Source organism: Impatiens glandulifera, chromosome 7 (assembly GCF_907164915.1).
Source record: "Impatiens glandulifera chromosome 7, dImpGla2.1, whole genome shotgun sequence".
In the NCBI taxonomy this organism is placed as follows: domain Eukaryota; kingdom Viridiplantae; phylum Streptophyta; class Magnoliopsida; order Ericales; family Balsaminaceae; genus Impatiens; species Impatiens glandulifera.
The window spans coordinates 46,184,858-46,198,747 of NC_061868.1; the positions used below are offsets into that span (position 1 = coordinate 46,184,858).

The following is a 13,890-nucleotide window of genomic DNA, read 5'->3' on the forward strand; positions in this document are numbered from 1 at the left end:
CATCAATATTTGTAATCAAAACTAAATTATTCAAATTTCAAAACAGAGTAAAATTCAAAACCTGAAAGAATCCCCATTCCTCACATCCATTAGCAATTTGAGCCATTGTTTTGGCCCTTTCCTCACCATTGAGTTTCGAGAAATCAATAACTGGGATTGCCATGGAAAGATGAATTAAGATTGTGTGTGAATGAAATGAGTTCACTTGGATTGGATGCGTTGAAAGTTATGGATGGAATTCTCTATTTATAAGTTAAAATAATCACTCTTTTATTATGTTACCAGCAACCTTGGAATGTCAACCGTCTGAAATTTAGTTTATTTAATAATATTTGTTTCTTGTATGCCCTATAAAGTGCCGTTATGGGAGGGAGAAGGTTAAGGACGGTGACTTTATACATTGTTTTTAGTTAACTAATTCATAAATAAAACATGTCAATGTTTCTGACAAATTAATAAAATTAATATTAATGACAACCCACAACAACAGAAGCATACTTCACCAGTTCATACATATGATCTCAATAATACTTATAATTTGAAAGGGCGATTTAGGGATGAAGAATAAAACAAAAAATCTGCTGGTAAATTTCTAAGGTGGTGTAGTTTAGGCTGCTTGGATGATGATAGAAGTAAATACCCATCGTTATAGAACTATAAAAACAAGATTTTGGTTTTAGTTTTTCAAATATAAAGAATGTAATCATGACAGTTCAACTTAAAGATGAATATAACTAACAATAAAAATTGTGACATTTGATCTATTAGACATCACTCTTGTAGCTATATTAGTGGGTATTAAAAATTACATATATGTGATATCATAAAAAATCAAAAATTAATTTAAATATATGAAAACAAACATTAACGAGAACAAAGCTTAAAAAAAAGGACAATAAGTTCTCAAACATATTCCATTCCACAAGTTTCCTATAACGAATTTTAAAAAGCGACAGTAATAATTATGTTGTAGATAATACAAATAGGTTGAAAGTACGATTTCTTCTGTCAAAGTACACCGAAAATTAACAGAGATAGTAACCCAACAATTTAAGTTGTCATATCTATCATCTAAATCTGAACTTTTGAACAACTATAGAGAACATTACCCACTATAAATTCCAATCATAATCTATAGATACTTCAGTAATGCCCCGAATCTGGGTACCAACTATCGAGAATATTACCCATTATAAATTCCAATCATAATCTATAGATACCTCAGTAATGCCTCGAATCTGGGTACTGTTACCCAGAATAAATAGACTATAAATACCATGATGATACCACTAGGACACGCTCGAAAGGTATTCACGAAAGTTTATATAGTGTATTAATATCACTCTTATAAAAAATTTGTATTTATTATAATTTCCCAATTTGGGACATCACAATCTCTCAATGTGGACATACAATCTCCCAAACTTAGTCACAAGACGTCTTCGTCGCGATCTCATTTCGTAGTCCCAGATTCCCCGGGTTATGGCTCTAAAAGTGACCCACACTTGTTTCTTCAAAATTTAAGAGACTCTCACGTGACATTTTGTTTTACCACCAAGTCGACTCTAATACCACTTGTAACGCCCCAACCCATGCATCGTTACCTGTGAAAAATATAGACTACACTACTTCCGAGCAACCACTGAACTACCACAACTCAATTTCAAAAGATACCGGTACAAATGTTTATAACATATTAGCTGCCTCACTATTATAAGAAAATTATTGTATTAGAAAATGACATCAAAATGAATTTAAGCAAACATTGTAATAGAAAATGGCATCAAAATGAATTAAAAAAAAAATACAATGTTGCTCACCATTTTTTTCTAAGTTCAATTTATTTAAGATAGAAAACTAACATATCCTCATTTTAATTTTAAGACTTTTTTTTTTTGAGTGGGAATATTAGATGAGTACATTTTGATTTGAGCTTATTAAATCATAAAAAATACAATAATTTTATATATGGTTTTGTTTATACTATATTTCATATTAAAAAAATATAATCATTCAACAACTCAAATGTAGGTCTAATAATTATTTAATGGGTTTTCTGCTACGTGGCTCTTCCCTATTAGGGAGAGCTTTCATTGGGGTGATTGAATTTGGACCGTATGATCTGATCTGATGACCATTAATTGGCACTTAATTATTTTGCTAATAGCCACTTAAACTATAATTTGATGATGACAACCTGGCTGACGATGATGATAATGAACTTGTGAAGGGGACAACCAACCGATCGAATCAATAATTAATCCAATGGCTGTGATTAATTGGTTTTCTATTTGATGAGTACAATAATCTTCATTGTCATATTGTGAAACATTTCTCGAATCTTTTCTTATTAATTCCATCATTATTCAAGACCACAAAAATACAAAACTTGTTTAAGTAATTAAGCTCTGAATTGCAACTTCTGGCCACTATTGAGAATATTTGAGAATGAAATAAAATTTGAGGAATTATAATAAAGATCAATGGGGAATTATTGTTTTTTATCATTATATCTATAAAGATGTTTGTAATAAAATATCACTTTAAAGAAAACAAAACAACAAAAATGATAAAGTGATGAAGCAACTCTTGATGGACACATGCATAATTCAATTTGTGTTGATAGTGTCAGATTGTGCCTCATTTAATTGTACAATATTTGTACGTAATTTAAAATGTTGTTTTCCGAGGATAGTAGTTGACGATGACAAATTTACGAGCAAATGACTAAGTATTATCTTGGATCTTTTTGGATATCTTGAATGTTGATTGTGTGATGATTAGGTCGGTCTATGGTTTCGTAGAGACTTAAATTGATTATTATAAATATATGATGTTTAACAAAGAAAATAGTGTATATTAGTGTTTTTTAGTGGTGCATTTGGATTGAGCGCAATCGATCTAGCTATCCTTAAGAACAAGTCTTGTACGGATTATCTATTGTTGAGTTCTCTTATTTTGGTTTTGACAAATGATATGAATTCCCATTTTATTATAGGAAAAAAGCTCACTTAGACGTATGTACTTGTACAACTAGCTCACTTAGACGTATGTACTAATAAAAGGTCATTTAAACATATGTACTATCAAAAATTAGCTCATTTAGCCTCTTTTAGTAACCATGGTTAACTTTTATTTTTAAATTTATATATTTATTAATTAAATATTAATATATTTTCTCTCTCTTTTCTTTTCATTTATTATTTCATTTATTACTAATAAATGAACCTTCTATTTTTATTTTTTTCTTATAATTTTTTATTATTTCTATATGAGTATTTATGATTGATTATTTTAATTTTATTTTATATATATATATATACATGAGCATTCATTATTAATTATTTTAACTCTATATTTTTTTTTCTTTTATATATATATATATATATTTTTTTTTTATATTTACATTAATTATTAATTATTTTAAATTTGTTTATCACAATAATTGAATATAACAATGAAAATTCTTTCAACAATAAAAATCCTTCAACACAAAAATAAATTAATTAAGAATTGGATAATAATAAAAACTCATTCATCAAACACCAAAAGAGTAATAATCAAATATTAGATAAAACAATTCATTTACTAATATAAGTCGTGAATAAAAATTAAATAAAAAATTATTAATTTCATTTTTATTTATATTAAACTAAATAAGAAAAAACCCTTTTTCATTTTTATTATATTAAATTAAATAAGAATAAAAATCTTCAAAAAATATATTATAGTAAAACATAAAATTCATAAATAAGTTGTTAAATTTTTAAAAAAAATGAGAATTTAAGAAATATGAGAAATAAAAACTAATAAAAAAAATGAAATATAAAATAAAAATTAATATTAAAATAATAAAAAATTTAAGAATAAAATAAATTACCTACTTTAATTAATAAAAAAGAAAGAGAGAGAAAATATATTAATATTTAATTAATAAATATATAAATTTAAAAATAAAAGTTAACCATGGTTACTAAAAGAGGCTAAATGAGCCAATTTTTGATAGTACATATGTTTAAATGACTTTTTATTAGTACATACGTCTAAATGAGCTAGTTGTACAAGTACATACGTTTAAGTGAGCTTTTTCCTTTATTATATTATAATATTGTGATTTTTTAAAATAATATTTAGAAGGATAAGCTTTGACATGCAACTTTACTAAATTTTTTATAAAATAAAGAAGATATTCTTATTTATTAAAATATACAGAAATTATAATTGAAATTGTTAGTGTGATGTGATGGAAATAAATTAGAAACCAAATAATGATTTATGGGCATTTATTTGTGTTTGTTATCGAGGATAAAAAATTGCAGGCGTTATAATATATAAATAAATAAATAAAAAGTCGTGGACACGTCAGTAGTAGTAGGTTTTACTTCAATATCAAATCTCTGCCGACTATTAATAGTCAAGATGTTGACTATTAATTATACACCTCATCTTGCCTTTGACTTTCAATTAATTAATTATAGAATACAAAAATAAAAAATAACACTGGCTTATTTGTAGGCATAGGTTGAGGTAATGTCACTAAATTAAACAACTCTATCCTTTTGTCTAGGTTCTCGATCAAATTAATCATTATTAAAACATTTCTTACCATTTTTGGAGAGTCAAACACATTAAACTCGATTAAGTTTAATGTTGAGTAAAAAACTAAAAATGTTAGTCTATTGATAATTGGAAGTGAATTGTATACTTATTTTTGGTGGGTTGAGAAGATGTACATCAGGCGGATTTACCCATAAGGCTACTCGGCTATAGCCCGGGTGGTCCAAAATATTTATATATATGGAGGACATTAACGACGAGAATTATCGTCGTTAATAATCAATTTCAAATTCTATTTCGGGAAGAAGTGTGACCCTTATGAAAAGGCCACATTGTCTTGAATCTAAGGATTCTTTTGTTCTCGGGTTTTGTAAGATCTCTTGTTTTTCTCATGTTTTGGGGGAGTTACTTTTCTTTTGGTTTGGGTCGACAAAAGGCATCGGGTTATGATTTCGGTGGGTGGTCTTGCCCCTATTGATGCTTCGGAAAACTTTTGGTTGATGACACTTTCAATTCTTAATTCATTTGTCTTTGTAGCAAAAAAAAATAAAATAAACATTCTTCAAATGAAAAAATCACTGGATAATTGGTATTGTAAATCCCATTACTTTAAAGTGGAACAAATATACATTTATATATATATTGTACAATTATGACAGTGGAAATGATTAAATCGAATAATAGCAATATGAATACATAATTAAGTATGATATTTATGTTAATTTGGACAAACCAATTTAAGGAATGAACTGTAATTCAGCTAGTCCTTGTCGTATTATCTAACAATGTTCTCGACATTGGCTTGATTTGATTCTTAATATTGTTTGAATCCTAGGGTACCCTTCATAAGGTGACAGGCAACAATGTTGACTGTTGGATCAACAAGTAATTAACAACAGTCCTCTTTCTAATCATTGTTTTTAAAATTAATAATTATCATTAATCATTTATGATAATTTTTGACAAATGGAGTGATAGGATTAATAAGAGAGTAAATAAAGTGATATTTTAAAATAATGAATAATAATTCGATTCTTAATTGACCATTTGGGATGGTGATAAGACATTTGTCTGTTTTTTAAGTTTTAATTTATAATTGGTGGTGGTGATTAACCAGAAGTAAAATTAAGTAATTCATCCCTTCAAGACACTAATTATATATATAGTTTAAAAGGTAATTAATCTTCTTCTATCTATTTATTATATTTTAAAAAAATTGCTTCAATTTGAATCTCTCTCAAAATCATGCACACATGTTACTGACAAATGGATGTGTCTACTAAGAAGAAATGGTCATACATGGTCTAGGGTGTCTGTACTTGTATTTATCAACTTGCTATTTAATTAATTAAATACTTCATAACTTAATCATTGAGTCAATATAAATGTACACTAATTTGTACCTGCCCCCCTCTCAATTTTTTTATTAAAAGAAGTGATTATACAATATTATTATTTATTATAGATCTTTAGGAGCTCCTTTCATATTTAGGTTCTTAGATTATTTTTGATAAAAAAAAATATGTTAGTGGGGTTATTAATAAATCATTCCATTAATTTATTAATTACATAAATATCTTAATTTACTTTTATTATTATTTTTAAATAAAATAAATAAATAAATAAATAGAAGTTTTTATAATTTAACTTAAAAAATCTCAAATAATTTATTTTATTTAATAAGTTTTAAATTTAAGATAATTTAAATGGCAAAAATATTTCATAAGAAACTAAAAGTCACTGAATTTTCATTTAAAACACATTACATCGAATGAAGATGATGCTAGCTTCCAATCATAAAAAAATATATTTAAAACATATTCTTAAAATTTCCAAACAAACTTTAAGGACATGCTTGGTAGGTGGTTTTTGTACTCAGGAATGGAAAAGAGAATGAAATGAGATGTTTGATTGGTGGTTTTGATTCCAGGATATTCATTTGATTCCCGGATACTCAAGAATCATCCAATCCTCTCTATATTGGGAGGAATGAATTCCATTCCTGGGAGGAATGAATTCCATTCCGTAGCGATACATTTTCTCTCCCATTATCTCCACCCTCCTATTTTTTCTCTCATAATTATAATTATAATTTTAATATCATATATATTTTATAATTATATTATACGTTATTTTATAATTAACATAATAATAAATTTTTATTTATTTATGAATAAATAATTTCAATTATTTAAATAATATTAAGAAATTATTTAAAATAAAATTTTAGTGATAATTACAATAACTAATAATAATATAATTAATTTTAAATATTATATATTAATAATGAAATTAAAATAAATTAATTAAAATATAAAACTAAAAATAAAATAACAATTTATATAAAAAATATTAAAAATTAAATATGAAATATTTTAATAAAAATTATTATTAAAAAAATTATACCATGTTAAAATATATTATTAAATAAAATATTATATTTAATTTAAAATATATAATATTTGAAAGACTTTTTCTTATATTATTTATATTTAATATTTAATTATTTATTTATAATTAGTAAAAAATTGAAACATTCAACATTTGTTTAACAAAATATTTTTATTTTTATTTTTGAAAAATATAATTAATATGAAAAAATATTAGATGTTTATATTTTATTAAATTATGTCACTTAAATATTTTATATATTTTAAACATTACAAAAATAATAATATTTTATTTTTTTAATTTAATAAAATTAAATTAAAATTAATCATAATTTTAATAACAAAATTATATTTATAACTTTTATCTTATAAATCCAAACGTCATAGATGGGAATGAGAATGATTAAAACTCTTAACCAAATACTACACTTTTATCAATTATACCATTCTCATTTCACACATCTATCAATCACAATCCTATTCTCATTCCTTTATTTGAACCAAGCACCCCCTAAGTCTCCTGATCTTGAATTTTTAAAATTATTTTTAAATTAAAAAAAAAATCTATATTATATTGTAGACAAACCAAATTTAACTTATCTAATTTAAAAAAAATATATAATTTTTAAATTTTTAAATAATATTTTATTTAAAAGACCCTCTAATAAAATAATTATTTTAGATAAATGTTATATTTATTAAAATCTAAAATAATTAAATTTAAGACTTAATTAAATTAAATAATTATTTTAGACAAATATTGTAATCATTTAATTCTCAAAATGAATAAAAATAAAACCCTAAAACACATAATATAATATATAAAATTGACAAAAATAGATTATTATGTATAATAATTTATTTTGCAGGTAAAAAAATATAATAAGTACAGAAGATCAAACAGGGCCAAATTCGTTTAACACAAATCAAACAAGGCCTAGGTCACACAAAAGCTAAACGCGCCCGGCCAACATGGATAACGCCCAGACTAAGGGAAGAAACCCATAACGACTATGTTGACGGAACGCGGACTGCAACGACATTTCGCCTCTCGTGACGCCCGGTTAAGAACAAGCCGTGAAGTTTGATTTTCTAAAAAAATCAAATTTCGCGAATACTTAGACCAAATGATGGATATAAAGGCCAAATAACAACTCTATCTTGGTGTTCATTTTACCCATGACCATATATCCAATTATGACCTAAATAGATAGAAATCGGTTAAACAAGAAAACATCTATTAGTGGCTTTTGCCCCGAATTGAGTCAACTTGGCTCATCAACTAAGACTATTAAAAAGATCATCGAGTCAAGACGAAGGACAGTGATTGTATTCCAACCCATCAATTAATCACCTTCATCATCCGCCACTAATTTTTGTAAGCTTTTAAGATTTTTTTTAAAGTCTTGTATATAGCTTCTAAACACGGTTGTGATCAATTCAAAAAACTTTAACAAGAGTTTAGGGTCGTTCTTCAACTCATTATAATTCATTATAAGTTATCATTTATATTGTAATTCATATTATGAATCATAATTGAAATTTATACGTCTGAGTTTATGTGTTCTTTAATTAATACTGTATAATACTTCAATTTCTTGATTTGAATTTGATATTAAGATTGTTTATAAATGATATTAAGAGTATTTTTAAACAAATGTGGATCGATTTAGTGTATGCTTGCACCAAATAAAAAAATTCAAATAATTTTGAAAATTTCAGTTTTTGAATTGGTGAAAAGTCGCAGCTGGTTAGTGTTAATTGATGGTTAATGTTAATTGATTGGTTTTGAATATAAGACAGCTTAATGAATTTTTCATAGCTCAGTTTGCCAATTAAGACTTTTAAACTGAAAATCTCATTTTTGGCCAAACTAGCCTTTAATTTTTGAATGATGATCTTGGATTCAGTATGATCTTGTGATCATTCTTAATTAGTTTGGAGTTTGAGTCAAACTAAATTTACCAAAAACAATAAAAAAAAAAATCATTTTTGACTCATGTCCAACAAAGAAAACGACCGAAAACCTCATTTCCTAATGAGGAATTTCAAAATGGCCTGTTTTTTTTTATCGAGAAAACCAACTAGGTCTTCCTCCCGACCGAAGAAATTTGACCTGGCCAGATTTTCGAACGAGAAAATCTCGTGCGACCGAAGAACTCTTGCCCCTCATGGACCATCAATCGAACTACATTGACCCCGATCCAGATCGCGTCCAAAGCCGGCCAACCACACTCCTGAACCGTTCCCCTTTGATCGGAAGTCCACTTGGCATCTGGTCCAGCCAAGCCTAAAGTCATGTGATCAGTTTAAACAAAATGACATGAAACATTAAAGTCATGTGAATATATCAATCTAGCTAAAAAAAAAACAATAATTTTTTTTGTCCAATAAATCATAATTTCTAAATTAATTAAAAAAAATATATTTCCTTTGAAATATTTCATTTCAAAATAATTATGGTCAAGATTATGACAACATAACATTTTGAATGTAATCCATTTTTATTTCTATTAACAACAATATGGTGGTGAATAATTAAAAAAAACATTTATAATTGAAAAAAACAAGAAAAAAAATAAGAAATATGAAAACGGTTGATATTTGAAGTCTACCACGCGCCGTCTATTCATTTCACCGTCTCTCCGCTAAACCCTCCACCGAAGCCACGGGAAGAAGACAGGTGTGGATTGGAGGGAAAATTCATTCATTCATTCAACAAAGATCATTCATTTATTCATCTTTTTGATTTCTTCTCTCTGTTGTTAATCCTGAATCATCTTTCTCGTCATTCAATTTCTGTTCCTAGTTCTCTTCTTGACTCATCAGATTTTGTTTTCCAGTTTTTTACGCCAAAGGGTTCTCGAAAATGGACGAATTTGGCGTTTTGGTTGAGAGCATTGGATTTAGAGCAGGTGGGAAATCTGCCCCATTGGCCGATTTGAAGAGCGAAGCTAAATCATCATCATCATCATCATCATCTCTAGTTAATAATCCTCCTAAACAGGTATATAGTTCAAAATCCGGTAATGGGTCGTTTGATATTGATTTAGATGGGTTTTTCGGATCAAATAACGATCGGAAGACCCAAAATCATGATGGTTTCGATGATATTTTCGGCCAACCGATAAAATCTTCGAGTAAGGACGGATTGAATTTCAATTTTGCGAAGAAGAAGCCGGTTCTGAATGATATGTTCAGTGGAATTCCAACGTCAAAGAAAGCGACACCGCCGGTTGAGGATGATGATGATTTTTGGATGAATTCTGCACCAAAGTATCAGAGTGCTCCAGATGATGACATGTTTGGTAATTTTGTGGGATCTGCTTCTAATACTGGTGAAAAGGATTTTGAAAACGATTTGCTACCGGGTTTCAGTAGCAGTACTAGTTCTGCAAGGAATGAAGGGTAAAAATTAAATAAGTTTTTTTCATTGTCTTGGCTAAAAATATGTAATCTATTTGTATTTGTTCAGGGTAGATTCAAAGGAAAGCTGGTCTCCATTTTCAAGCTATATGTCTGCAGAACCAACTCCATTAACAAAAGATCCATTTGATATACTTGAGACATCTTCTTCCAAATCATATATATATTCTAAATCACTAGGTCATGATTCAAAGAGGAATTCAGTTTTGTCTTCAGCTGATGAACTTGAAGACTTTGCCAGTGCTAAAGTCTGGAGTAGACAAAATAGGACTTCTGAGTATCCCAAACAGGAGAACTGGGGAAGTGGAACAGCTGCAGATGATCTGGATATCTTTTTTAAAAAGGATTTGAAATCCAACAACGGTTCTAAGCCTCATTCTGTGACCAAGGTAGGTAGCATGTGGCTATAAAAAGTTGTTGATGTTTATTTTTTGTGTTCAGACTGTTTCACACATTGTTTCGTTCTTCTAAACCAGGACCCTGTTTGTGATACATTGTTCCAGAAGAAAGATACTGGAGCAAGACAGAATTCTCCTTTAACAACAACAATCAGAATGAATTCAATGCCAAATATGGTTGATGATTTCTCTTTTATGTTTGGAGGTAATCTCATTTTTGAGAAAAAGCTTTTTAAAGCCTGTTTAGAAACTCGTATTTTGTCACACAATCATAATCTAATTGAAAGTTATATTTTTTCGCTGTTTGTTTTCTAGATCATGATCTAGATTGTAGGGTTATGTTTTACTTCACTTGCCAAGATCATGATCAAAATTATTGTGGTATATATATTATTATTTTTTGGGTCATGATCCAGATTATTTTTTAGATCGTTGTGAATTGGGAAACAGAAAATGTAGATTTTTTTGGATCCTAAAATGTGATTAGAAAACAGCTCAATATACACATTTTGTGTATCCTTGGATTGAATTCTTATAGTATTTTCCAACTTGCAAAAGGTGGTGTCCCTTCTGCTGAAGAATTTCAGGAAATTGAGGGAGAAAGTGAAGAGAGACGCAAAGCCAGACTAAACCAGCATATGAGGACACAACAGCGAATGGTTATTTTCCTCCCCTCCCTTGGTCTCTGCAATTGTAAGAGTTATATGTAATCTCAGTTTCCTGGTTTGTGTCCAGGCAAAAGCCTTGGAAGAAAAGAACAAGCGCGACCATGAGACTAGATTGGAGCAAGAAGAGAGGCATGTAAGTATCTTCCATGTATAAATCAGAACTAGGTACTCACACAGGTTTTCCAAATATTCCACCAACCCATCAAACATAATTTTTTCAATCTCATCATTCAATCAGACTTTGATAACATTTTAAACTATTAAATAAGATAAAACTTTTACATCAAACAAGCTCCAAATGTAGAAAAAATATTCTTACTTCATATTTATATTTTGATTTTATCAATAATTCCACTATGACATAAATCAAATGTGAAATTCTTGAGGAGTCTATTTCCCCTCTAATGATTTTATCAGTACTTTGGAATTCATAAGGGATGTGCTTATTGTTCAATTTCCAAAAGGAGAATTGGGGAATTTTTCTGATAGGAGATCAGAATATTTTCCCTTTTATCAGGAGCAAATTTGATTGAGTGCGAAAGTTTTAGAAAATAGATTCAAGAGATTTGTAATGATAGATATATGTCTATCCACTTATCTTCTTCATTTCAGAGGATTGGTGGTGCTCTGGATGAAGATATAAAGCGTTGGGCTACAGGAAAGGAAGGCAATTTGCGGGCACTGTTATCCTCACTGCAGCTTGTGGGTATTGCTGTGTTTGTTTCAATTATCCTAATAAGAAAATCATTTCTCATTTTATTTCTCAACTAGATATGATATATCATATATAAAGTGTTACTTGTTTTCTATAAATTCCAGATTCTGTGGCCGGAATGTGGTTGGCAGCAGGTGTCTTTGATAGATCTGATTACTTCTGTTTCTGTGAAAAAGGTTTACTACAAGGCTACCTTATGTGTCCATCCTGACAAGGTTCAACAGAAAGGAGCTAGTCTTCACCAAAAGTACATTGCTGAGAAGGTTTTCGATATTCTCAAGGTATTCTTCTGCACTTATAGAGGGCTTTTCTTTAGATATTTTTTTTTAAATGGTCCCAAAGACTCGACCCATGAAGACTTTTTTGCAGAAATGTTAGAAGCTTGAATAATGGTCATATATGTATATTGTTGATTTCTTGGTATTGACAGGAAGCTTGGAAGAAATTCGAATTGGATGAGCTTAGATGATTCCTGGTTATGCAAGAATTATGTCCTTATAAAAGAAGTTGCATATAATGGGTTGTTGTAGATTTGGGAAAGATTGGTTTCTCAGCTGAAAGAAGACACTATGGTAAAGATTTTGATTGTTCGGGAGGTTAGTTTCAGTAAGGGCATTCGTTGGATCGATGATCGATTAGTTTCAGTAAAAGGGCATTAGTTGTAATGATGGTTTAGAGCCACACCAGGCAGCTTGATGTAATTGAATATGGATTGAGCTATATTAGATCTGAAATCATGTGCTATTGGTGTTCCATTATAGTTTGATTTTTCTTTTAGTATCTCAGAATGTGTAAATGAATATATTTGAACCATGCCAAATGCTAGAAGTTTAAACTTGAATTTTTAAGACCTTTTATAAATATATGCTATTGTTTGTTGATTTTTGTATTATTTATGTATTACTTGTCATCAATTTATAATTGAATTTTGCTATGACAAGTACTGCAATATTTCATTGTTAGACGCAGTACTCTCACCTTAATCTAACTCATTTTGTTTGTTACTATTTAATTTCCTTCATACAAATAAGATTCACAAAGCATTTATAATTATGTAAATATTTTGTTTTTGCATTATGTACCATTTTTTAAAACAGTTGATTTCAAATGCAGTTAACTTATTATTAGCGTGATATTTTAAAATAAAATATCTATATCATTAATTTAACTAGTCAAAACTCTCCCTTCACTGAAATTCGGTTAGTTAAATTAGTGATATAAATATTTTATTTATTTATAAATGTAACGTAGATAATAAATTAACAACATTTGAAACCGTAAATTTTATTTTGTATAATTTTATACAATAAGAAATCCTAAATTGTGAGGTGTGAAAGAAGATATTCGAAATCTCAATTGACTCTAAATTGACTCTAATAAAGAGCCCTAAATTGACAATTTGACATTTTTTAAATGCAATTTTCTTTTCTGTAATAATAAATAAAATAAAATAAAAACTATATTTATACCAGGCAAAACAACTTTTTTTTTAAAATGGAATAAATAGCCTTATCAATTTTAGTCTGAAAAAACTAAAAAATTGGTATATTTCAAAATGAAAAAAAAGGGTTAAAAAAAACCATAGAAGACATATTTATGAATTCTCTGTAGCTAAAGCCTACAAGTTTGTTTAATTTTACTGATAAAGAAACAGTGTCTCAACAACCCCCATTATCAATTATAATTAAAGAAGCAGTGGATCAAGCAATTGAATGCTCCTTTAAATGAATAGATCC

At 28.1% G+C, this 13,890-nt stretch overlaps 1 protein-coding gene across 2 annotated transcripts; it reads left to right on the forward strand.

Moving 5' to 3' along the window:
- Positions 1 to 9,569: 9,569 nt before the first annotated feature.
- Positions 9,570 to 12,934, forward strand: LOC124945069 (auxilin-related protein 2-like). 2 transcript variants are annotated; one of them, XM_047485441.1, is made up of 9 exons: positions 9,570 to 9,630; positions 9,791 to 10,355; positions 10,423 to 10,762; positions 10,850 to 10,976; positions 11,330 to 11,430; positions 11,507 to 11,572; positions 12,052 to 12,141; positions 12,259 to 12,435; positions 12,585 to 12,934. In XM_047485441.1, the coding sequence occupies exons 2-9, from the start codon at positions 9,817 to 9,819 to the stop codon at positions 12,621 to 12,623; spliced, it is 1,479 nt and encodes a 492-aa protein (XP_047341397.1). In that variant the 5' UTR covers positions 9,570 to 9,630; positions 9,791 to 9,816; the 3' UTR covers positions 12,624 to 12,934. The 2 variants fall into 2 exon arrangements, with proteins under 2 accessions (XP_047341397.1, XP_047341396.1); XM_047485440.1 differs by lacking the exon at positions 9,570 to 9,630 and having other exon boundaries at positions 9,692 to 10,355.
- The last annotated feature ends 956 nt before the right edge of the window (positions 12,935 to 13,890 follow it).